The 26,041-nt window shown below is 43.1% G+C and overlaps 1 protein-coding gene across 2 annotated transcripts in view; it reads left to right on the top strand.

Moving 5' to 3' along the window:
* Positions 1-1,341: 1,341 nt before the first annotated feature.
* The window catches only part of MAPK12 (mitogen-activated protein kinase 12), a 33,913-nt gene continuing 9,213 nt past the window's right edge, over positions 1,342-26,041 (top strand). The window contains exons 1-6 of one of the 2 annotated variants that reach the window (XM_035559322.2): positions 1,342-1,527; positions 2,010-2,139; positions 12,259-12,317; positions 15,894-16,005; positions 22,534-22,563; positions 23,916-23,963. In XM_035559322.2, coding sequence (XP_035415215.1) covers positions 1,412-1,527; positions 2,010-2,139; positions 12,259-12,317; positions 15,894-16,005; positions 22,534-22,563; positions 23,916-23,963 — 495 coding nt within the window. In that variant the 5' untranslated portion in view covers positions 1,342-1,411. The remainder of the gene's footprint in view (positions 1,528-2,009; positions 2,140-12,258; positions 12,318-15,893; positions 16,006-22,533; positions 22,564-23,915; positions 23,964-26,041) is intronic. The other variant, XM_035559323.2, reaches the window with a different exon arrangement.

The raw sequence follows: 26,041 nt of genomic DNA, 5'->3' as shown, positions 1-26,041 counted from the left end.
TGTACTCCCAGCTCTCATCAGACTAAGTTACAGCCCCTCAGTGTATGTGTGGGAGCCACCAAGGACTGTCATAGCACAAAGACATTCACTCCCTTACTTCTCCTGTGAGCAAACACTTCTGCGCAAAAATGGAGCTGCAGGAAGAAGGGGGTCAGGCACAACTCCTCTGTCTGTCTGTGAAGGATTGCCCCGTCCTCCCTCTGTCCCTGCTTACTTTTCAGAGCTTCTGCTGCTGCTTGTGCCCTTTGTGTATGCAGCACCTACTGCCTGGCACGACCATCATGTATTTCTGTGCTCCAGTTTACCAGTAATATATCATACGGGTCAGAAAAAAAATTCAGTGGCCTCTAAGAATATAACTAAATGCAGTTTTTCTCCTTTATCCATAACTGTCGTTTCTTCTTCTTTCCACTTTTATTTTTTGTCTTATATCCCTTAACGCTTTCATTAAAAGTCAGCTATCAAATCCAAAGCTCTAACACAGAATGAGCCCGGAGGTGCCACACCACGGTGTGTGTATACACAGGAAGAAGGATGGGATGTATTTGCTTTCAGCTTCATAGCAAGGACTCAACGCACCCCTAATTCACGCCAGGATTTCAACACGTAGCACGGCACGTGCTCGCTGAGCCTCTGCCACCACACCAGCCATCCATTTGCTCCTGTCAGCTCCAGGAATTGTCCCAGTTCCAGCTGCCACCGCCAAGACCGATTCCATGGGGGCAACGACTGGAATTGGGAAGATCTCTTGAGCTTTGCAAAAATACATGTCACCCCTCCAAACCCACAGACACGAGGCAGCACACAACGGTGCCAAGAGGAGCAGATGGATTTTAAGCGTGTCCTGCTACAGCAAAAGCCTCACCCAGCACGTTTGTCTGGGTACACACCGCCAGGCACACACAGTGAACCACGCTGGGCAGCTCGCCGTCCTCCACCTCGACAACACCTGCGGGTCACCGGGCCCCTCCTGTGGGTCTGCCACTCGGTGTCTCCGAGGGAGAGCCGCCTGGGGTGTCCGTGGGGTGTCCCGCACCCCCTTGGCCGCGTTACTGAGGGGAGAAGAAGCGCCAGAGCTGCTGGAAGAGCTCCTCACACGGGGCCACGGGAACGCCGCCACCACGGAGGCGGGCTGAGGCGCTGCCACACGCCGCTCCTGCCCTACCTAACCGGCACCTGCCGTGGCCGACACCCGGCTCCCGGCTGCCCCGGGCCGGCTGGCGGATCCCTCCCGGTCCCCGGGGCAGCCCGGCCGGGCTGTGCGGGGCAGGGGCGGGCAGAGGGAGGGAGCGGCGCCGAGGGAGCGCGGCCAAGCCCGGCCCCTCGCCTCGCCTCGCCTCAGCCCGGCGCTCGCCTCCCGCGCTCCCCCCGGGCTCTTTGTTGGAGGGTGCCGGCAGGGGGCCGCGGCACCATGTCCTCCCCCAAGAACGGCTTCTACCGCCAGGAGATCACCAAAACCCTCTGGGAAGTGCGGGACCGCTACCGGGACCTGCAGCCCGTGGGCTCCGGCGCCTACGGAGCCGTCTGGTGAGCGGGAAGGGGCAGGGACAGGGCTGCGCCCCCCGGCCGAGGGAAGGGACCGGGGGCCGGGGGGGAGCCACGGCGGAGCGCAGCCCGCGGCGCTTTCGCTTTGTTCCCTGCTGCCAACTTGTTCCGGTTGTGGGGACCCAGGCGGCCCCGCCACGCTGCCGGCTCGGGTCGGGGCCCCGCGGAGGTCTCCGCCGTCCCCGGGGCTCGTCCCCGGGCGGGGAAGCCGGGGGGGTGCAGGTCGCCCCCCTGCGCGGGGCAGCGCGCTGAGGGCTGGGCAAGGTGAGTGTGCCAGGGCAGGGCGAGTGTGCCAGGGCAAAACAAGTGTGCCTGAGGGAAACGAGTGTGCCAGAGCAGAACGAGTGTGCCTGGGCAGAGCGAGTGTGACAGAGCGGAGCGAGTGTGCCAGCCCTGTGGGGCGTTGGGGTCGGCGATGTCGCCTCGGTCCTCGCTCACCAACCTCTGCTCCTGTTCCCCCGAAGCTCGGCTATCGATGGAAGAAACGGTACCAAAGTGGCCATTAAGAAACTGTACCGCCCGTTTCAGTCCGAACTCTTTGCCAAGCGAGCCTACCGAGAGCTGCGCCTCCTGAAACACATGAAGCACGAAAACGTGAGTTCGGTCACCGGCAGGTCCCACCCGGGGCAGCGGCTTGCACGCACTAAAACAAAAAGAAAATTGGCAGAGCTGGACTAGGCAGATGTGTAGCTGCGTAGTGTTCAGGGCTCTCTCAGCGAGACTGGCATGTCTGTCTTTGTCTGTCTGTCCTTTATCTCCGGGTGTCTGCTCACGCAAAGTGGAATCCCCTGTGGGAGTCACCTTTTCATTTCTATGTAGGAAGGATTGGGGGGGAAAGGTTAGGACCACGGTGCTCAGTCTGTGCTCAGAGCTCACAAGAGAGACCAAGAGACCTGAAATTGCATCTTCATCACTGCGTTCACATGAGTTACAGGAGAACGCAGAGCATGGGTCTGTGCCTGCGTATCTCACGTGACAGCATCTCTTTTTCTGAACTTTCTTGAAGATGGGTATGGTACACATGCGTATCTTTTGGGGGGAGTAGGGTTTTGTTGTTTATCTTTCATAAAGTATTTGAAAGTTTTGGTTTTGTGCTAATGTGAAGCAGGAAATGTTGGGGAATGACTAAATAATTTGCTTACTGGGAAGCAGAGACCAGGATACAGAACTCGGCACAGATTCCCATGCAATATGAAAGAACAGCTGTAGAAAGAAGTGTTGAAAGTGAATGAGATAAAGATACTTAGTCCCAACAGATCTGTGTGAGAACAGCTTTTGTGGAATTGAAGTATGAGAAGGGTCCCAGAATGGACTGGGAGGATCACAGTTGTGGCTTCAAATGCTGGTTTTGGAGAGCGTATGTGGCAAAAAAAAAAAAAAAAAAAAAAAAAGAGGGGCAGAGGAGGTCTTTTTAAAATGATGCCTAAGAGCCTGGTTTAAAATGTTAATGATGTGGGAGATTAGAACATCACTCCGTTCAGATAGCCTTCGAGGCAAGCTACAAGACTGAAAATGAGTTGGAGAGAAATTAGTACTAACAGTAGCCAGTCATAGTCATTTAACATTATGGTATTAATGTTCTGAGTACCAGCAAAGTGTAGGTTCATTTTGAAGAATAATTGGTGGGAGATGCTGACTGTCCAGAAAAAGCAGGCCTCTTTGTAGCCTGAGGATTTTGTGTTTAACATTTTAGTCTGAATCTTTTAATGTATTTCATCATTTTCTTTGATGACTCTTTTGAATTAACTGCTTCTAAACCACTATTGTATATATTAAAGAGTTAACGCTTGCAGGGAACTTCTGTGTCATATCTGGGCTTTCTACTCTCTGCATTTTCTTTACTGAACATTTGGGAGCAGATCAGCTCATGCAGTTGCCAAGCTCTTAACCGTGTCCAGAATTTGGAGATTATTTTTCTTCCATTTCCCAGAATAATCTGTTGGGCAGCATTTTCCAATCCTGGCTGCTTTTATGTAGCGTGTGCCCTTCAGGGTAATGCTCTGGAACCCCACCACAGCCTTGTTAGATAACTGAAGAGTCTAGAAGAAAATGCTCACTGGGGAATGTGAGCATGATTTATAAAAGTTACAAATCAGTATAGGTGGAGGAAAAGATTAATTTGTAGTCTTAGAAAACAGTTTGGGCCACAGAAAGAAAAATCTCACCTTGGTAGTAAGGAAGAGTTTTACCGTGAGTTATGGCATTTACTCATTAGAGAACAATGACGGTAAAAATGATCACTCAAGGGATTTGTGGACACTGTAGAGAGAGAAGCTGTCTCCACCACCCATCCAGTATGAGGCTGAAGTGGCAGTACTGCCCTTTCCGAGAATTTCCATCCACCATTCCAGTCTCATACCATTCATTTCACCCACTGTGAATTAGGACTAGCAACAAAGCCTTTCTGGATTTCTAGCCGCCATGCTGACCTCGGGGTACTCCTTTAACCATTCCACCCATCCAAAATTAGACCAGAGTGGCAGCATCATTCCTCATAAGGATTTTCAGGCCTCCCCCAAGTCTTTGATCCACCACCAAAGACATACTTTTTTGCATATTACTATCAAAGGATGGATTTACAGAAATGTGTAGCATTTTGATCTTCTTGTCCTTCCTTATTCACATCAGCAGTCCCCAGCATGTTGTTCACACTTTTAATGTTACATACAATAGGGGCAGGACAACCGCCCGTTCTGTCCTTGCCATTGTGGTTTCCATGGGCTGTTGAGTTTTGAATGGGCGCTACTCACGTGAGTGAATATCTCCTTATAACAGGAAAAAGTAGAACAGTGATTTAAATATTGCTCCTGATTTTTTAGTTAACTGTTATGTTATAGCATACTTCTGCGTAATAGCAGGCATCCGTCTTTCTGGCTGTAATATAAGCAACTGCTATTAAGAAAGAATAAAATTGAAGTAATTGTTTCAAAGACCACAATAAAATAGCGATGACACTAAGATCTCTTTCTTGGGTGTTGGTAATCCAAGTGTAAGTAGTGGTGTGCAATAGCCAGTCTAACAGAACTGCCGCTATGGATTGGATTTGGGGTGTTGTTGCAACATTGCACTAATCTGCCAGTACACAAGTCTTCCTCTTGTTTCTTCCTACTTCAGGTTATAAACTAATTCATAGCTTTGTTTATATGATAGTTAAGGTGACATCCAGGTCACTCTTCTAGTCTGTTTTTGTTTTAAAATAACTTGGGTAATCGTGATGCATTTGATGGCAGATTACATGAAGAGTGCGATATTTTGTCCATTCCATGACACGCTGTGGTAAAAAATAGCATCTCTGATCCATGAAGGTGGCAGGAGATACCTTTAAACACGTGCCACAGCAGTACAATTCATCAGTTTGCCTTGTTTCAGTGAAGAAAACCGAAGAAAACTTCTGCTTGATACCCTGGATTACCTCCCTTGTTGATCCTTTGAAGAGTATGCTCATTTATTTAATGTGGAACGTTTGTAGGATGACCTGTCATCTTGTAAAAGTAAATATGGGAGTCATCCTTCTGAATTTTAGTGGAATTGTATTTTACCTGGTAGTAAACTAGCTCACAGGTCAGTTTGCTCACCTGTTTAGGCATTTTCAGGTAATGGTGCTTGCAAGGATGACCATCTCTCAATTATATATGCTAGATCTTTGTGCTTCCTAGTAGCTCTCTAGCAGCACATTACTGAAATGTCGTGAGGAATATTTCCGTATAAGCCGTGGAAACTTAGTAGTGTGGGGCTTATCTTCACCCCTTTGCAAACAAATCCAGGGGAGGAGTGGTACTGAGGACCGTGGGGTAGAGGCCGTGTATGCAGAGGGTGAGGCCTGGCTGTTAAAAGATAAGGCACTGTCCTTAATGGCACTAGTACCTATTTTTTGGGAGGTGTTTTAGTCTGAGGGGAGCTGGGATCTTTTACAAACGTCCTAAGCTACTTGTGCTGCCTAAGAAGTAATTTAATCCAGATCAATTCCTCTGATACTGCCAAAAAGAAGTTACTTTCCAGTGGGATAAGCTGCCGGATCACCATAGCTGCATAAACAGATATTCTGGCAGAAGAGGGAATGGTGTGAAAATGACGAATAAAAACAGCTAAGGCAGAATGAAGAATGCACTGTGGGGTTTTGTTGTTTTTGGTTTTATTTTTCATGCATTCGTGCTAGCTTGAAGTATTCATCCCACTACAGCCTTAACAGATCTCTCTCGTTGCTTTGGCATCTACTGCATCCTGCAGAGAAGAACAGACTGTTTACCTTTAGGAAGCTTTTTGCAGTAGCGCTGCTTTTGTTCTCTGCTTCTTTACATTTTGAGTTCATTTAACGTGAGGCCAGTTAAAACTATCTGTTATGGCTCTGACTTAAAACCAGCAAGAGAATGGAAACCCTGCCAGTGTGCTTGCTTGGGTCCTGGCTCTGACTTTCAGACACGTGCGTAGGTCTGCATGCGCGTATTCCTCTGAAGTCAGTGGAGATGTCTGTGTTTGTAAAATTAAACCCAGGCAAGTAAGCAGAGGTGCAGACCCTTTAGTTTCCTTTGGCAAACGACTTGGATTTTATTGTGCATTTAGACTGGAAGCGATGCTATAATCCCCGCTTTTGATGAAGTAACTGCGTCGTGACTCATGCTGGCTCAGCCCTAGTGCCCTGCTCACCTCTCAGCTTGCTAACACCAGCTTTGAAGTTACCATCAGGAGCGCAGAACAGCTGGCAAGAAGAAATGGCATTGGAGAGAGGGAAAAGCAGCAGCTACTGTTAATGTATTGTTTCAGAATGGAGTGTGGGTTTTAGGAAGGCGGTGTGATCGTCTGCCTACGTACACATATATCTGTGTATGCGTATAAGCATACACGGTAATTCTGACCCAGTTCTACCAACTTCAATTCTGAATGTGTTTTTGGCATAAAACTTTTGACAAATGCCCGTTAAACATAAGTTGAGTCGGTTAATATTCTACAGATGTTTCTCTTCCTGGAAACCCTGTAAGAGTCAGCTGCAGTATTTGTTTAAAGGTACTCTGTGTTATGCTCTCAGTCATTGCTCTGTGTGGAAATTGCTCTCTGGTGAATTCCAGCATCTGAAGAACAATGTATGTTTTACATTAGGGGAGCCATTTAGCTTTTTTCTCCTTCTTGGAAGAGACTCAGGTATCCAGCAGGCACCGAATCAGCTCTCTCTCTACAGTTATGCTTCTGAGGATGATGCACGCCTTCCATTTTGGGTTAGCCGATAATTGTGGTGACTTCTTTATTTTGACAAAAGTGAGGCTTTTTATTTACACTTACAGAGCGTCAACCAAGGGAGGAGTTTATTTCAGAGAAAATAGTGGGAAATTTTGCCTCCAACCTGAGGAAACTTTCAGACTGTCACCTTTCACAGTTCAGCCAGCCAGGCACAAGCATTAGAAGAGCAGCAGTCCCTGCACCGTACAAAATCCAACCAAGAAGGGAGTTATAGATGAGACGTGCCTTTACAGACAAAGGGTGCCAAATGTGAATGCTCACTGTATTAGATTTCCTGCAGGAAGCCCTGCAGGACTGCACCACCTAAAAAATCACATCCTTCAAGTAGCTAGGTGCCTGTTAAGTGCAAACCAGGAATCCTGGCTGGAGGTGGCGAATTGCCTTATGGATTGCAAGCAGAAATACAAGTATAGCTGTACAGTTTGTTGCTGTCAAAATGTTGTAGGGGAGAAACGTTGATGGACGATTTTCTGCATGTTGAAAGCTAAAAAGAGCTCGGGAGCTGACAGGACACCGGAGTCACTTGTTTTAGTACTCAAAAGCCAATAAATCAACGTAGTGATACCAGTTGCTACACGTTCTACTTATTTTTACAAACCTGCCTAATAGGTGTTTTGTCTAGGCTGAGCTTCAGCCACTACCTGTTTGTTCACAGCCCAGCCTTAGATAGCAGTAAAGCAGGCTGAAGTGCTTAGTCCAGTAAAACAAAGTAAGGAGGACAGCAGCAAAACCCAAGCCTTCTTTGTCTTAGGATTGTCATCAAGTCCAAAGTGCAAGTCCACAGGATCTGAATCTGTCGGATGCTGCTCATGGGTCTGTAGGAAGAGGGAGGCCATCCTGAGGCGTGGCTTGTGCCTGTGGGCATCCTCTGACTTGCTTTTACTTCACAAAGAGCAGAGAGTCCTCCAGCCCTCAGGACTGCAGCGAATCTGATCAGAAAAGTACTTCTCCCCACTTGTTATTCTCTGCCTTTCTCCTTTCATTCTTTGTTCCTTCACAACTAAGGTTTTAGGGCACTGTGAAGGATGCCATGCTCGTGTTGTCAGCATTATGCAGAAAAAAAGGGGAAGGAGCTCTTTGTCCCCCGGCAGACAGCCCTCAGCACGGTGTAGCAGGGCAATCCCAGGTGGAAAAAAGGTGACTGTAGCACAAGCCTTGTGCTTGATGGTTACGATTATAAAGATCGAGGCTTCTTAGTGTAATAAAAGGCTGCAGGCGCCCTGTGGTGCGGAGCAGCGCAAGAGCATGAAGTTGAAGCTAATGCTGCAGAAAATGTAATGCAGTATGATATATATAGTTCAGTGTACCCCAGCAGGGATCTCTCTGAAAAACGTACTTGTGTCTGTAGCCTGAGTGCCAAAGCCATTCAACTTCGCTGTGTCTTCATGTATAGCATCCACAGCGTAAAGGAGCACTTAGTGCATGGGAGACGCAGCCTACATTACTTATTAATTTATACAGGATCGGAGTCTTTCGTTGATGTACTGCTGCTTACACCAGAAATTTTCCTTTACAGAAACCCGGCGGAACAGCCCTCGAACAAAAGTAATAAAATGCATGCAAGTGCATGGGAGTGTAGAGATGAGGAGCTCCTCGCTGTTGTGTGCCAGTGGTGAAATCATGTTTGGAAAAGGAGGCAGCTGTCTGCTGAGAAGGGAAGGATGGAAATCACCTTACAAACACAAAGCTGCTATTTATTTGTTGACAGTAATTAAAATTGGCCAGGGTGGTCAATATAAATGTCTTGTGCAGGGGAATGGTAGTGATTAAAAGGGCTGGAGACACTGCCACCCTCCCCTCACCAGCTTCACAGAAAAGGGACACTATCAACAAAGTCACTGTGTGGAGTGCGAACATACCCACGTAAAACAAGTCAGACCAGCAGAAGTGTAGCTCTGCTGTTACTGTGGTTTTGCTCTGCAGGAAGAAGGGAGAGGCTCGGGGTCATGCTTTCTCCTTTAGACATGCTCTGAGACCAACAAGGAGGGTACTGCAAGGGAGCTCACAGAAATCCAAGTTGTTTTTCAGTCAGATGGGCAGCAGGAAACAAAGTGCATCCTTTGTGGGTGGATTCATTCCAGAAATTGCCTTTTGGCAGAATTAATGGGGAAAAAACGCGGCCATGAAAGGGCAGCGCTGCTGCTGGTTTCCGCAGATGCTTTTCATTGCCGTCCCATGGTGTAGCGAGTTCGTTCCTTGTCTGTGCTTCCATCTCTGATAAAATCAGTAAGCAAGCCGAATTAACACCAGCATTTAACTACAGAACGTTTCACACAGACCTTGGTTATATTTCATAGGTACACACTACGAAAAAGAGATGATTCTTGTCATTTATGTCTCATGGTGGCTTACTTCTGTGCTGGGACAGTATCTTTCAGTACCATAAAGTTTTTACAAATACTGCATTCAATTGAGGAGAGCATTTCAGACAGACTTAGGATTTTCCATGATACGGAGGAGGGAGTTTCCTACACTTTGCCCAGTTCTTTTCCTTTTCCTGAAGAAATATCTGGACTTGTATCTTCCTCAGAAGATTTATTTTATCCTGTGCCTCCTTGTTCTTAACATATCTGCAGAAAGCAAAGACCAAAATGGAAATGCTAATGACTCTGTTCCAGTAAAGGAAAATCGTCCCAAAGCACAGCTATTAAATAAAGATCACCGAGGAAAAGGAAATGGGTCCCTTGCTTTTATTTCTGAACTTTTAGTACAACTTAATGTTTTAAACACTAAAATGGATTTCAGGATTTTTAGAAAGCTCACTTTGGAGAGCAACAAAAGTATTGTGAAATCCTTGGTGTGTTAAAAGAGTTTTCTGGTTTGTTATTTAAAATTCCCTTTGACAGGAGCAGAGCATTGGTCTCTGTGGAATTTCTCAATTCATAGGGTTTGCAGCAGTGCAGGCAAATGATCTGCTCATCTCCATAGGTTTGCGACCTCACCTCAGAAATAGTAAGGGTTTTGTATGCCAGGCGGCATAAAGTAACTACTGGACACTGTTTATTTTAAAAGAGAAGAAGAACAGAGAATTTTAATGAATTTTAAGGTGATTTTGTTGTTGTTGTTGGGTTTTTGGTTTGGTTTCGGTCTGGCATTCTGTGTATTGAAACGTGTTCTTTATGTTCCTGTGTTTCACAGCAGGCATCTGATAACATTTTTGTGTAGCGATGGATGCAGTACAGCGTCCTTATCATTTCATCTTCTGCTCCGTCGGTTCTTTTCGTGGGGTTTTCCCTGCATCATTCACTGCTATATTCCTACATCGTAGAGTTTATTTTCAATATGTTTCATGTTGCTTAGGCAAATAGCTCAGGTAAATGAATGCGTGGAAATATCTCCTTGAAGAGAGCAAGCAGGACTTCTGAAAAAGTTGAAATAGGGAAAGAATTGTGTGTTGGATGAGATTATTGTTAAAGTATTTCTGTTAATACTGAAATCTTTGGCATATGGAGAGCACACAGCTTTTCTGACTGTGTATGCTCTGTGTGTGTGTACACACACACTGCCTTAGGAAACACCCTTGCATTATCCTCCAGTGTTGTCCCATACATCTTCCTAATTCCTCTGTCCTCCATGTAGTAACGGAGAACTTCATGTAAAACTGTCATATAAAAATATACAGATTCTTACTGTGTTATTAGAACTGAAGGTATTGCTTCAAATAACGACCACATCCTCTGTGGGTATAATTATTGTTTTATGGTAGTTATATTATTTAACTAGTTTCATATAACAGTCCTCAGGAAAATATTATTAGTGATTTTTTCAAAGATATATGCGGCCACAAAGATAAAGAGCTGTAAGCTTTCTGTCTTCATCTTTATTAGATTTTCTATCTTGTTCATCCTTATGGCATTTTGATAATATCCAGGCTAACTGTAGTAGATCCCTTGGACGTGGAAAGGATAAAAATACATGCACTGGGGATTTCACGAGAGTTGGGTATTTTTATTTAAAGCTTTAAGTAAAGGAAGTCTTCTTTCTTTCTTTCTTTCTATCTATCTATCTATCTTTCTATCATCTTTCTGTCTTTCTTTTACAGCATTTCAGCTCTCTCTGCATTTCTCTTTACTTCCACATAATTTTTTAAAGATCTCCATTTTGAGGAACAATTAAGACACACTAATAATGTCCCAAATATATCCTGCTTTGTTATCAAAGTGAATTTTGTGGTACTTCTAGTACTTTGATGGTAACATCAGAAGACATAATATGTTGTTCGCCATGTTTTCTTTCTTAAAGTTTCTAATTTTGTACGGTTCTAGTCTGATGTGTAATCCCTAAACCATACAGCCAAGGAGATGGGTCTGAATAAGGTTATAAATGTTACAAGTCGTTGAGGAATAATACTTGTATTCTCTTTAATTTTCCATTACTGTTGCTTTCTCTCCCGTACGGAGCCTGCCCCAGTGGTTAATGCTCCAGGGGCGTGCTGACAGCAGGAAGACAGGCGCTCCCTGGTGAAGTGGTTAGCTTCCGAAAAAACATTTCAGAAACCCAGCGCAGAACCTGTCTGCATTAACAAGGAAATCGGGGCCAGACGGCCCTGGCATGAGTTTGGTGATGGCATTGTAGTCTGCCTTACAGGCCTGACATCATCATTTTTGTCACAGCTGTTTCGATGCCTTTTCTCGGTGCGGCTTTCAAGCTCTCGGTACCACAGTAACCCTGAACTCGTGGCCTGCCTCTAAAAGCTGCGTTAGAGGAAGCAGCTGCCAGAGGCACGTTAAAGGACCAACCCAAAAAGCTGCTGCTGTAGACAGCGTGCGTTCCCACCAGCCCCAGATACCGTGCTCCAGTACCGACGCGGCAGCCTGCACCCGGGAAAGGCTGCGAGTAGCCCAGTGCCACTGGCTGGCTGCTGGCAGAGCCTCGGCCTCCCCTCCCTGCTCCCGCTGTTTGACACAAAATGCTCTTAAGGAGAACCCAAGATATAAGCCAGAGTAAATCATGTTAAGCTCTTGATAATGCACTCTCTAATAAAAAGAGTTTAGATCTAGTTTCTTGTTCGCGCTCTCAGTTAGGGATTGCAATCTACCTACCTAAATAGCCTCGCGAGTGAAATTAGAAGGTGCTTAAAGTGGTCTGCATTGCTGTCAATGCGTGCCCAGCTGGTGAGTAGCACTTTTGACTGCTTCAGATTATAAACTAGTATCTCTGGTTTATTTTAAACACATCAGCCGTTCAGGTTAAAGGATACTCTCTCCTCTTATATAAAATTGTAAGCCTCTGAACTTTTATTTAGGTAAATACATTATTTTTTTAATCAAAATTGGCCCTTAGAGTTAAAAAATAATACATAACGAAACCTGATGTTGCTAGGCACTAAATCAGGTATCCTTTCTGCCATCTTTATGCCTGTAGTTAGTCTCATTATGAAAATGTTTTTTATCATATTTCTCCACTTACTACGCAGTTCAGGAATCTGTGTTAAGGCAGTATTAATCCATGTTTTTTTCTCTCCCTTCCCCTTATTTTCAGGTCATTGGAATACTGGATGTGTTCACACCAGATGTAACACTGGAGAAATTTAATGACTTGTAAGTTTTGAGTTGTTTTTGTTTGGGAGCAGGGGAGTGTTGCTTGTTTGGAGGACTGGTTGTTTGCATTTTTTAATAATGGGGAATTCCAAGCCCGTTGCTTCATGGCTTTTTCTGAATCCCATCTAAATATAACTGTTACATGCATCTTCAAAAGCAGTAGGTTTTCAGACTATCATTAGAACCAGTCATCTGTTTTATCGGGTGCATAATACTTCTTTGAGGCCTTGGTAAATCCCAGTTTGATGGATTGCCTAGCCCACTTTTTAAGATCTGATTTTGTACCCTAAGGCCCAGACTGATCAAATGATGGAGCCATTCTTAACCAAGCAAACAGTCTGAAAATCATGCCTGCTATATAGCATATCTCCAGTGTGGTCCATCCTAATTCTAAAATTAATTCAAAACTGCTGTTGCTGCTGGTGTTTTTTTGTGAATATCTGAGCTCTGCTCTGTTGTGCTCCCTGTGTGGTTTCCCTTTGCTGATTTTACAGTCTCTTACATCCAGCTGAGGGTGGTCTGCACTCCTTCTTGACTTCCCTTGGCCCCATAGGCCAAAATGATCCAAGCAGTACATGATAGAGATCATTTCTAGCACCAGGCATGTACGTCTCTCTGATGTCTCCCTTTTGGCAGCATCTCAGACACCAGATACGTAGTGTCTGTATGGATCCTGCTGCAGTTCTTGTGAATCCAAGTCACTACAGAAACAGTGGTCAGAAATCTCCATTAAGGCCTCTTGGGCTTAATGGAGATTTCATGTTACATTTGTAGAACTGTGCTGGGGTTCTTCAAATGTACCTGCATTTAAAAAACAACCCAGAATATTTGTATGCTAGTAGAGAAAGCTATCTGACAGGAAGATGAGGAAAACGAAGCACAGAAAACATGGACTAGGTGTTCATACATTTAAGCCACCGTTGAGCCAAAAAAAGATGTTGTCCATATTGCCTGTAGTGCTAGCTTATTACATAACATGTGTAATAAAATGCACGTGTGTATGATTAGCATTCAAGGATTGTGTTTTAAATGTGAGCCTAAAATCATCCTGCAAGTTTTGGAGGTGCAAGTCAAGTAGGTGAGACACATTTATGGCTAAAACTACAACCTAGGACAAAATTTACTTTCAGGACTTCTGGCAAGCTGTCAGAGATGCGCAGGGCTAGATGTGTGTACATTTGAAACAAAAGTGGAGAAACAGCTTTTGTGAACGAAAGGTCAGATGAGTTATTTGAGGGAGACTTTCCTTTTGCTGACTAGCCATGAGATGTTATCTGTGGCCTGTTGTATAAAGATCAAATTCAAGCTGATTTGTGGGTAGACGCAGCAGAAGTAAGGCAGGTGGTTTCACCAGAGCCAGCCCCTGATCTTATCTGAGACCTTGGGTTTCTCAGCTAACTTCTAGCCCTCCTGTCCAGAGGGGAGCATGCTCCTACTCTACCTGCTGCTCTATCACCTGCTCCTCTGCTCTACCACTTAGTATAATGATGATTAAAGACAAATCCCATCTCCTTTATGAAGGAACAGTCAACATCCTTTCCCTGCTCATGCTTGTGTTGATTTTTCTTCAGAGTCAGAAGCTCAGCTGACTGATGTAGTGTACAAAATTAGAGGTGCATAAATCTTCACCAACGGAAGCCCTACTGGACAGCTGCTCTTCATCCTCTTTAACTGTATTCCTTGCATTGTCTGCTCTTGTGTCATACAAAATGTGCCAGAGCAGGTTGCTACTCCTCATGGTGTAAGAATCTGGGGGGTTTAACTGGAACTGCAAGGAACTTAAATGTGTTCAATAGGCATCTAGTCCACATTGAAGCGAATTGTTAACCAAGCGTCTAACCTTTTCAGATTATTTGAGGACTTCAGGATTGTAAATACATATTTAATAATAAACATGTTTGCCAAATTTTAAGTAGAAGACAAAGTGTTCAAGTGAGCTCCTAATGTTTTATCCTGTTGTTCTATTCCAATGCGTTGCTCATAAACTATTACTAAAGTTTGAGTTTACAAACTCAGGTGGGAATGGATTTTCCCTCCCTTACATTTTGTTTCCCTGCCATTTATCAGTTTGACTGTTAGAGATTTGAAATCATCAAATTGTAAACTTAGCACGTTGCGTGTGTGTAAAAATAGTCTTCCTGCCCTGTTCTTTACAGTGCTTGGTGGTTATATATTGTGTTGAACTTTGTCTGTTTACATAACTCATTATCCATCCAGAGCCCTGGGATCTGTGCAGGTGATAACAGGCTAGCAAAATCCTAATGAATGTTGAAGGTCACTACCGGTAGTAAAAGACATGTAGATATTTATTTATTTCTCTCGTCTCACCTCCTTCTACCTCTGTTTTTTTGTGTTTTTTTTTCTGTAACACTCACTAATGTCTTTTTCTGGCTCATTTCAAATATTCATGACCTCTGGGAAAGAAACTCAGTTTTCTAGGTTACTGGGTCTGTTGATAAGCATCTTGTGGGTCATGCTTGAAGAGAGAAAAAATTTCATTCTCTTCTCTGTATTTGCTATGTCCTATATAATTACTGAATCAAATTGCACATATTTTCTGTCCAAACAGTAGCAAATTTGTCTGTGAATGCTTGGATTGGGAGCCTGATGCCTGGTCCCCAAAGACTTGAGGAAAAAGGTTTGGTACCTAGGGAATGTTGAAAATACTATCTATAAGTCCAAGTGTCCCATTTGCCTTTGACTTTATATTCAGTATCTATTTTGTTTATAATTATAACTCTAATACAGTAAAAGAAGTTTTTGAGCAGGTTTAAAAGTAGAAATCAAAAGAATTACTGTTTCTGTATTTTAACCAGAGGAAACCCATTTAAGTCTACATAGTAAAACTTGTCTCCATGAAACAACAATCACATCTAATCCTTCTCTTGATGAAAATGCATCTGCTTTTCTTCATACTGTGAAGAAAACTGGTGACTTTATCCTCTGGTGCCAGACGTGACTGGCTTTGCCTCTGTCCAGACCTGACTTTAAGAATAGACTCTGAAGGAGTTTCCTACAAGCAATGCAAAGAACAGGTTTGTACCTTAGGCGAAGACTAGCGGTGAAGTGCCGCCTTGACGTTCTCAGGCTTTCTGTTGCTGCTGTCCCTCACCAGTATGAAGTACCAAAGATAAAGGAGGTTATGATCCTAGATGAAAATTAATCTGTGTTACATCTGACCTCATCTATTAGAATGAACCATCTAGGCAGTTTGGTTACCCTGTGATAGTGAGATAGATAATATCATGTGTGAATGTCCTAGTTTTCTGCGTAGATATCTTTGAAGTATCATGTGGCTCTTGATTAGGTGCCTTTTATCTAGTTCAGTGTCTGTACTCTCCTGGCAACTAGCAACTTTCCATAACCACTGACAGGGTTGTGCGATACCTCTTCATGACAGTCTTAAAAGATAAAAACTCAGAAACTTGGAGGGCCTGGGGGGAAGGTGGTAGAATTGTTTGGTAAACAGAATGATCTATAATTTAATATTGTCACTGAACTATAACATACAATTATACTTCAGTTTATTTGACAGACTTATTCTGTCCTTTTTTTCTTTCCTTCTTTCTTCTTTAGCTACCTTGTAATGCCATTTATGGGAACAGACTTAAGTAAGATAATGAAGCATGAGAAACTAACTGAAGACCGAATCCAGTTCCTTGTATATCAGATGTTAAAAGGCTTAAAGGTTTGCCACTTTTATTTTCATTTCACAATCTATTTTCCTAGTAAACCATTATGGAGAGCTATAAATACTTATCATTTGATAGCAGGATAACATTTATCTCGCCTGGTTTGGTACAAGTATTTACATTCTACGTAGGAATTGTTTTGTGATAATAAACGTTATCTGGTGGGGCTGGTTTTGGTTTTGTTTTGTTTTGTTTTTTTTGTGTAATGTTTTTTAGTTTTTGTTGTTTTTTATGTTTGTTTGTTTGTTTTGTTTTTGTTTTGTTTCATTTTCAAGCAAAAAGAAAAGATCTGAGGTAGTTGTTCAAGGTCTGTAATACATTGATCCAGGATGACTATGACTGCCTTATTTCCATAAACCAGAAAATCCTGCTGTGACTTTTAGTTGCCTTCTTCCCCAGTAGGTGATTGTGGTGCTGCTTTGCCACACCTCTTTCTGTGGCTGGTTGGAGAGTACAGAGTCTGCAAATGAAACAGCTGTAGAGTTCAGAGACAGGTCTTCCCTTGACTTGAGCCAAGCCAAACTTAATATCCTGTTGGCTAGAAATGGTAGATCAGAGTAGATCACTGCTGTAAGTGTAGTATCTTTCTGTGCTCTGCTGAGGAGCATATATATATATATATAAGGGATCGGGATGTGGGGAGTGTGTATGTGTGTGTATATGTTAATACCATACATATGTGTGTGGTATATGTGCACCATACATATCTATTAACCTGTAGGTGTGGTATTTTGGAGTGAAACTCTGTCGCAGAGACAGAGTGTGACCCTCACTGACTCCAGGTGCTCACACTGGTTGTGATGACTGTTCAAGGACCACAGAAAATGTCACTTTGGTCCCTGTGTGTTAAGAGTCCAGTTCTGCTAAGCACTAAAGCTCACTGCTGAATGTGAATAGGTAAGTCATTCTCTGGAATACATCTGTGTTATTTATATATTCAAATGCCTTTCTGAGCAAGAAACAAGAATTCAGAACAACAAGAATTCAAAATTTAGGTGAGATATTACTGTTGTAAATCCCTTGACGTAGCTTTGCTGGCTGCAGCCAGGCTCTCCTGCAGTGATGGCCATTTAATTCCTTTTGCAGTTCTGGAGACATGCTTTGTAACAAGGCCATAGAATGGCTCTGTCTAGGATTGAATGTGGTTCCTTTGATTGTTCCTTGCACGATATAGTTTTTGTTTTATGGTCCTGCAACATACAACATGTGGGCAGACTTTCCTCTGCACATGTACAAAGCTAAGTGGAGTCAGCGGGCTAGAAGGGGGGTTGTGTTGGATAGGGATGTGCTTGCACAGTGGAAATCCAGCAATGGTTTTGATGCAGGAAAGTGTGTCACATCAGTCAGGATGCTGATTTGTTCGGATCTGTATTGGTATTGCCAAACGCTATTTAAATAAATAATACTGCAGGACAGCGTGCTGTTCCTGGACAAGAACATCAGTAACAGTGTACACAAAATTCCTTTGTATCTCTGTACTTAACAGATAAAGAAGGACAATTAAATTGTTTTATTCTCATCACAATACTTAGTAAATACATTTTGTTCTTGAATCCTGTGTTAGTCATTTCTCCTTCACCCTACCTACAGTTTTACATTCTTTGTTCGGTAGACTTTAAGTGATACAGCCTTTAACATATACTAAGCAATTACCTTCTTTATCCGACCACTTGGCATTTAAATGTTGTAATTTCATTCTACAAATACAGACTAAAGCCAGGTTTAGAGAAATTGGCAAATTCGCCTCTGATCCAGGCTTCGAACCTGCAGCCTGGTCTCAGCAGCTGTATTAGATCTTCTGTTAGCAGTGGTTCACCTGAATGTTTTGTGTCTTTTCCAATCCCTGTCTCACATTTTTGAAGAGCACAACTGTGCTAAACTCTTATGTTTTGTCATTCCATATTGCAAAGCAAACATTTGAGAACGGTCTACATCTGTTCCATTTGGTTTCTTCTTGCACCAATTCATCCAGCCCCAGTAACACACCTAGCTGGAAGTATCTTTAAGAAATTATCCAGTAAGAATGCTCCAGGGCTTTTTACTTCAGAGAGATTCTTGCAGCATGGCCTGTGCTAGGAAGTGGGTTAAGCGGAAAGCAGTATTGCTAGCATACATTAGAAAAAGAAAATGGGTCAGTAACTTGACTTCTAATGCTTCTTTTAACAATATCAGTTAGTTGGCTGTTTAAGAAAGGATCTGACAATATTTTGCATGTAAATCTTTTTCAGGTCTAATGTTTCTGAATTAAAGACAGCCCATCTGTGTTTACTTTGGTCGCTTGCTTTGGAGGCGGGTGGAAACAAAGCGTATACTCAGAGTGCTCGGCTGAGGCATTGTAGAGGAAAATATTTGCAACACCTGGGAAGGAGGAATATGCAATTCTGTAGATCTTTCTTGTAAAACTATTTCAACATCCCACCCAAGCTAAGCCTCTCATTTCATAATGTGTATTGTTTTTCTGCACATTTTTTCTTTGATGGACTCTCTTTTGGCAGGGGGTGGTGGTGGTGGTGATACAGCTGTTAACTTAAATATGCATTTGTCCTTTCTGTAAAGTACTTGAATATGCTTGCAACTTGGAAGGGCTTTTGTCATTTTTTTTTGTTTGACAGAAAAGCTTCATATTGTTAAAGAATACAGAAGGCAAGCTGAAAATAAATGTCCTTGTGTAGGTGGAATGGGACTGGAGTTTTCAGCTCTTTCAATCTTGGGTCCCTTTTCTGCTGCAATGCCAGTTGGGTTCGTGTTCCTAGAGGTCTGAGGATGTGGGTGGCAGTCATGTTTCTTTATTTGTACACTGTTTGAGAATGAAAGGATAGCTCTTGGGCTGTACAAACACCTTTTCAAGCTTCTTTTGCCGTATTCATGATAATAGTTACCTCCTCTAGTCCTCTCCTTTTGTCATCCCTATTTACTGTCTTTAGTTTTGTGTTCTTCTTCCAGCTTCACCATTTTCCCTTCTCCCCCCTCACCCATTTCCTCTTCAGTTTTTCTTTCCCTGCCAAGTCACTCCTCAGTTTCATTTTGCATGCTGCCTAGAATACTTCTTCCTGAGTCTTTTCTAATTCCCTTTTGATTAGATTTTTATTTTGTGTAGGTATTACATATGCAGACAAGAATGCTTAGAATTTTGACAGCTGTTGGATAGCTTCCTAGCTATCGAGGATTTATGAATGCTACCAAAAATTGTCTTTAGGATTATGCACAAAGCTCCTGTGTTCCAATGCACTTTGCACATATTAAGCTGGATTCTTGAATCAAATATTGTTCAGGTAGAATGGTAATAACACTGTGAAGGGTGTGTCTGCTATGGTCCGAGTGCTTTTACGGCACAAGCAGTGAATAATCTGGCAACAAATGGATAACAATAAGGAAAATCAGCAAGAATAGGATCCTGTTTCAGAAGGCTGTTGAACTGAAATGGAAAATCTTCTGAGCTAAGACTAACATAGTTCCAATGCTGTTACCTACCAGCAGATAAGAAAATGCAGTTAAAAATACTGCTAAAGAAACATTGCAGCTCAATGCCAGTTTTCCAGTTTACAAAAAAGCTAACATTTACAAAAAGTCCTGTTTCATGTAATCTCAGTAGTCTTGTATAAAGAGAAGTGTTTAGAAAATATATAGGTTCTCCCCAAAGTGTTAACATGACTTTTGGTGCTGTGACCATTCGTAAAACCTTCAGTGGGGTGAGAACACCAACAAAACCATGCTCTTCCCCCAGAACCTTAACAAAAGTCAAAAGGGTGCAGTCCTTCTAATTCCTGTTTCTACATGCTACATTCTTATGTGCAGAAATTTCTGGGTCTGCTAGTTATTTCCTTACTGTGTACAGTCATACCAGCAAAAATAGCCTGTAGAACATTATTAGCATCTGCTCTGGAAAATCAGGAGGCTTCCGTACAAAGACATTGAGATGATTTAGAATGTAAGTAGTAATTGTGATATCTTTGATAAAGATGGCTATTGGCAGAAGACGCCAGCTTTTCATCCATTTGTTGGGAGCCTAGCTACTTATAGATAAGTTTCTTTAAATATATATATACTTGTATCCTCTCTGTACAGCTGAAAAACTTCCTCTTTTTGCATCTGCTTCCTCCCATCCTGATGCACTTCATGCACATCCATGACGGAAACAGAGTTTCACAGTTCTTCATTTGCTGTAGTGGTTTTACAGCCTGTGCTCTGGGGAACATTTCTGTGCTCTCAGCCCCTTGTGGTCGCCCCAGGAAATCCTGTGAAGCACTTTGGCAATTCCGAGGGGTGATGTTAAGACTTGCCTGTTCTGAAGTAATAGGCAGAAGAAACTGATCTACCCTATACTGCAAATGTAAAATGCTGAATCTGGGACTTTGGGCAGCCAGTGGACAGAAAGCTTTTCAGAAAAGGACTCAGGCAGGGCAGTTAGCTTTGTCCCCTTGTAGCAGCAGAGCCCTGTCACAGTCTTAGCTGTATGGGTACCGTTATAGCTTGTAGGTAAAGGGAAGGGAATTTTTTTTCCCTCTGTTCAGGAAAAAGTTCGGGCTGCCTGGAGAAGACAGGGCTTGGAGCACCTCTTACCAATGTTTATACGTATCTGATGGGAGGAGGTAAAGGAGACAGAGCTAGACTCTTCTCACTGGTACCTAGTGAAGGTACCACAAGGTGAAACACAGAGAATGAATGCCTTTTTTGCTTCAGTCTTCACTGCTAAGGTCAGCCCTCAGGAATCTCAGACCCTGGAGACAAGAGAGGAAGTCCAGAGAAAGAAAGACTTTCCCTTGGTCAAAGAGGATCGGGTCAGAGATCATTTAAGCAAGCTTGACGTCCACAAATCCATGGGCCCTGATGGAATGCACCCATGGGTGCTGAAGGAGTTGGCTGATGTTGTTGTCAGGCCACTCTCCATCATCTTTGAAAGGTTGTGGAGAACAGGAGAGGTGCCTGAGGACTGGAAGAAACCCAGTGTCATGCCAGTCTTCAAAAAGTGCAAGGAGGAGGACCCAGGCAACTACAGGCCAGTCAGCCTCACCTCCATCCCTGTAAAGGTGATGGAACAGCTTATCCTGGAGTCATCTCCAAGCATGTGGAGGATAAGAAGGTGATCAGGAGTAGTCAGCATGGATTCATGAAGGGGAAGTCATGCTTAACCAATGTGATAGCCTTCTATGATGGGATGACTAGCTGGGTGGATGAGGGGAGAGTGGTGGATGTAGTCTACCTGGACTTCTGCAAGGCTTTTGACACTGTTTCCCATAACATCCTCATAGACAAGCTCAGGAAGTGTGGCCTAGATGAGTAGACAGTGAGGTGTATTGATAATTGGCAGGATGGCAGAGCGCAGAGGATTGTGCTCAGTGGTGCAGTCTAGTTGGAGGCCTGTAGCTGTCAGTGTCCCCCAGGGGTCAGTACTGGGTCCAGTGATACTCAACTTACTCATCAATGACCTGGACAATGGAACGAAGTGCACCCTCAGCAAGTTTGCTGATGACACAAGGAGTGGCTGATACCCCAGGGGGCTGTGCTGCCATTCAGAAGGACCTGAACAGGCTGGAGGGTTGGGCCGAGAGGAACCTCATGAAGTTCAACAAAGGCAAGCGCAGGGTCCTGCACCTAGGGAAGAATAACCCCAAGCACCAGTACAGGCTGGGGGGTGACCTGCTGGAGAGCAGCTCTGTAGAGAGGGACCTGGGAGTCCTGGCGGACAGCAGGCTGACCATGAGCCAGCAATGTGCCCTTGTGGCCAAGAAGGCCGATGGTATCCTGGGGCGCATTCGGAAGAGTGCTGCCAGCAGGTCAGGGGAGGTGATCCTTCCCATCTACTCAGCCGTGGTGAGGCCTCCCCTGGAGTATTGTGTCCAGTTCTGGGCTCCCCAATACAAGAGGGACATGGAGTGCGTCCAGTGGAGGGCTACTAAGATGATTAGAGGACTAATCGTATGAGGACAGGCTGAGAGAGCTGGGCCTGTTTAGCCTGGAAAAGAGAAGACTGACGGGAGACCTCATCAATGTGTATAAATACCTGAGGGGAGGGCGTCGAGAGGATGGAGCCGGTCTCATTTCAGTTGTGCTCAGCATCAGGACGAGAGGCAATGAGCACAAACTGAAGCACAGGAGGTTCCGGCGCAATATGAGGGGGCATTTCTTTACTGTGAGGGTGACAGAGCACTGGCACATGTTGCCCAGAGAGGTTGTGGTGTCTCCTTCTCAGGAGATATTCAAAACCTGCCTGGATGCCATCCTGTGCAATGTGCTCTAGATGATCCTGCTTGGCAGGGGGCTTGGACTAGATCATCTTCGAACGTCCCTTCCAACCACGTCCATTCTGTGATTCTGCAATACCAAAAATTACATTACAAAAATTAAAATGCTATTTTAATTACATGAACACTATGGCTAAAAATTCTGTGTAAGGAAGTAAACTTTTTCTAATTTCAGATTACTTTAGCATTATGAAGAAGTACTCTCTCCCCACTCCCCAGGCAACTTCTTAAATTCAGAACCTAATTAACTAAAAATGTTTTTTGTTTTTTGTTTTTTTACAGTATATTCACTCGTCAGGCATAATTCACAGGGTAAGTGGAAACAATATGAAATATGTTTATATTCTGACAATGTGACTGCAGTTTGTGTATATGTATGGTTTTAAGTCTGCCTGAACTTAAATTTATAGTGTTTAAGTTTGATTGTGCCTTAGGTTTCTTGTTCAATAGAAACAAAAGGTGTTGTGGCTACATCAGTGCAAGTTGGGCACTTTAAGCTGGACATGGAAGCTATGCAAATTGCCAGAATAATGCAATAAATTGATATTTTCATTTCTGTAGCGGCTGTGATCATGAACTAATTGTATAGTTGCTTAATTTTTTTCCAAGCTCTCTCTGGATGATACTTTAACTTCTCAGTTTCATTGCAGCTCTTTGCGCCTTTGTTTCTCTCCAAAGCCCCTCTGACCTTAAAGCATTTGTATGAAACAGCTGGTTGACTTCAAAAGTTCAGAGAGAAGATTCCTCTAAAAGTCTTGCTTAGATTAGATCTTGTTCAGGGGGGTTGGAACTAGGTGATCTTTAAGGTCCCTTCCAACCCAAGCCACTCTATGATTCTCTGGTCATGTCCTAATGTGTGACAAACTAAAGGTTTGCAAAAGCTGAGGGAGAACTTATTTCTGATTTTTTCTTTCTGTTTATAACTATGAATATATAAGTCACTGACATTGGAAGAACTTCTTAGTCGTTGAGTTATTGCCCTTTGTTGCTAAACTTAGAATTTTTGAACATCATTAGAAGTCTCTCCAGTAGTTAAAGAGGCATAAGGGATTTTTTTTTCAATGTTGTAGTTACCATTCAGTGGACTTCTTTTGCTAGGAAATTCATTTTCTCACAGAAGGCAGTACAGGCTCTTATGTAGAACCTTGTTTGATTCCATCAGTACTTGTTCTAGGTATAGCAGGGTATGTATGGAGTCTTTTAAAAAGTACACTTTCATGTTCAATGTGTATAATCCAGAGATAGTGGAGGAAATTTATTTTACTTCATCTATGTATACATGAATCCTTAGCTTTGTGGTGTCATTATTAAAGGCAGCAAATTTATGTCCAAACCTGATGCACATTAAGATGAATGAGTCTTTTCATTGACAAGTATTTTCCTAGTTTCTGACTACTAAACAAACAAACAAAAAAAAAAGTTGATTTATCTCGGGGGAGAACACAAGGGAAAAAACCTTACTCGTATTCAAGTTTGTGTGTTTGCTTCTGTTATTTGTTACATTTAATTTTCTAATTTAGATTTATGAGATTGTTTTGCTTGTTGCTGTTCTAAATAATTGTAGGAAAACCACTTAGCCTAAATGAAATAAATACTTTTAAAGTGTGCTTTATTCTATTTGCTGTAAAAAAAATAAATAACATCCATTTCAAATGTGATTACAGGATCTAAAGCCCGGAAACCTGGCAGTAAATGAAGACTGTGAATTGAAGGTAGGACATGTTTATTTGAAAAAAGTAGCCAAATGTATCAAAAAACACCACAGAAAACACTGAGGGCAACAGCTGTAGAAGTGCTAGCCAGTTTCACCGGTAGGTAAGGATTTCAGTCCACAAGCTCAGAGGAGTCGTGGAGAAGGGAAGAGGATCAGATGGACAGTGGTAAACAGAAGTGACTGGAGACTGATCCTTATAAATATTTTCCCGTTTGTCTGACTTCAGTCTCCACAAGAATAATTATGTATTTGAGAAATAAAGCCCTGAACACTGAAAAACTATTAACCTCCTATTTGTATGTCCTTGACTGAAGTCAGTGTATGTTTCATACAAATGGCAGAGCTGATGATCAGTTTCTGAGATCCTTACAGGGCCAAGCACAAGGAGTGGCTATACCACAAATCAGAAATGTTGTGCAGGGTGTCAGAGCTGAAAACCTGAAGTCCAGGTAGGACACCCTGAGAAATTAGTACACAGAGTTAACAGGGGAGAGCTGCAGATTGACGCCAGGATGTACAGAGGATTGCTGGTAAGGAAGTCAGTGCCACAGGCTTTATTTGTGGTGGTGTTGGAGTGATTGGTGGCTTCAGTCCTTCCAGATGGGTGACAAGCAGTGTGAGAACTGAAACTGCACTCCTTTTGGTTTGGTGTTTATGTGGCAGTCCACGCAGTAGCTGTGGGCCCGTTCATGTGTGTAGCTGTAGTTGTCAGCCTTGTTGAGAAAGAATCATGTCATGGTTACAGCCATATAAGAGCTGTAATGGAGAACTATTTTTATGATACATTGCAGCTAATCACTTCAGAGAGGCATGAGAGGAATCAAATACTGCTCGCTATGAACAAGAACATCATATTTCTGTGAAAGTGATTCCTTCTGCACTGTTAAAACTGACAGTATCAATTGCATGCAGACTAGTGTATTTCATAGGAGGAATACATCAGTTTTGATTTTTGCTCTTAATTGAAGTAGTAAGAAAAAAAAATCATTGAAGGGAGACAGTTACTCATTCATCTTCCTGTAGTTCAGCTATTAACTGTTTTGTTGGTATCCTGCAAGACAGGTGCACTTTATGGCATTTCTTCTATTACCTGGTTGCTGCTTATCTGGAGTGGGGGAAGTGTTGGCATAGACCATGCCTCCCTTTGGCTTCCACCTGCCTGGGCTTCCATCCAGAGGTGGTGGAAGGATGGTGCACACCCCCACCCATTCCCAGTATGGAAAGCTGGCATGCTGTCCTGGAGACTGGGACTGTAGCACCCATTGTGGAAGGTACCTGTCCTGAAGAGTACACTGCCACTCCTGCTGAGTTTTCCTTGGAAATGTCCTCAGTCCTGAATAGTAATTCTTCTGCATGTTTGTCACCTCAAGCCTCCTTCTAAATCATTGAACTAAAATACTGAATCTGAACTGTTCTGACTTTATTACTCAGTTTCTTATCTGTACTGGAAATCTTCCAAAGTCTGTTAGAAAGGATATTTGTACTTCAGAATTAATTATGCAGTGTGCCCTGACCTAGCAAAAACGCATCTATTTAGCTGTGTAGAATGAGTTTGTTGAAAAAAAAATCAAACTGTTCATTATCAAGTATGATAATAAACTCAGTAGTGCTCAACATTGCTCATTTTAGGAGTATAGTTTATTCTCTCAAGTGTAGAGATAGGGGCCTCAGACTGCTTCCAGTCCTGTTAATTCTGTTCTTGTATTTTAATAGATCATTACTAGTTTTCTAGATTTTTTTGCCACCTACCTTCTTTTAACTCTAGCTAAGGTCTAATCTGAAAGTCTAAACAGGACTTTTCAGTTAATTATGAAATCAAGCTATGTCTTCTATCCTGTGCTTGAATAGTGACTGGCATATGCATCCTCATAAAACAACAGTAAATTCGGATGGGGACTTTTGTGTACTGATATGTAAGTACAGTTAGGTCTTAGGGCCAAGGCTTTCTCCCTAAAAAGATCAAGACTTTCTGGGAGTAGTTCTGTTACATGAGAATTCCAGCTTTGAATACATACAGAAAGTCTAACTCTACAAGTAGGAGATACAGAGGAAGATCAGAAGTTTTGAAGCACTCCC

This window comes from Cygnus atratus, chromosome 1, assembly GCF_013377495.2.
Source record: "Cygnus atratus isolate AKBS03 ecotype Queensland, Australia chromosome 1, CAtr_DNAZoo_HiC_assembly, whole genome shotgun sequence".
Lineage (NCBI taxonomy): Eukaryota > Metazoa > Chordata > Aves > Anseriformes > Anatidae > Cygnus > Cygnus atratus.
This window is presented reverse-complemented; position numbering and strand designations above follow the sequence as displayed.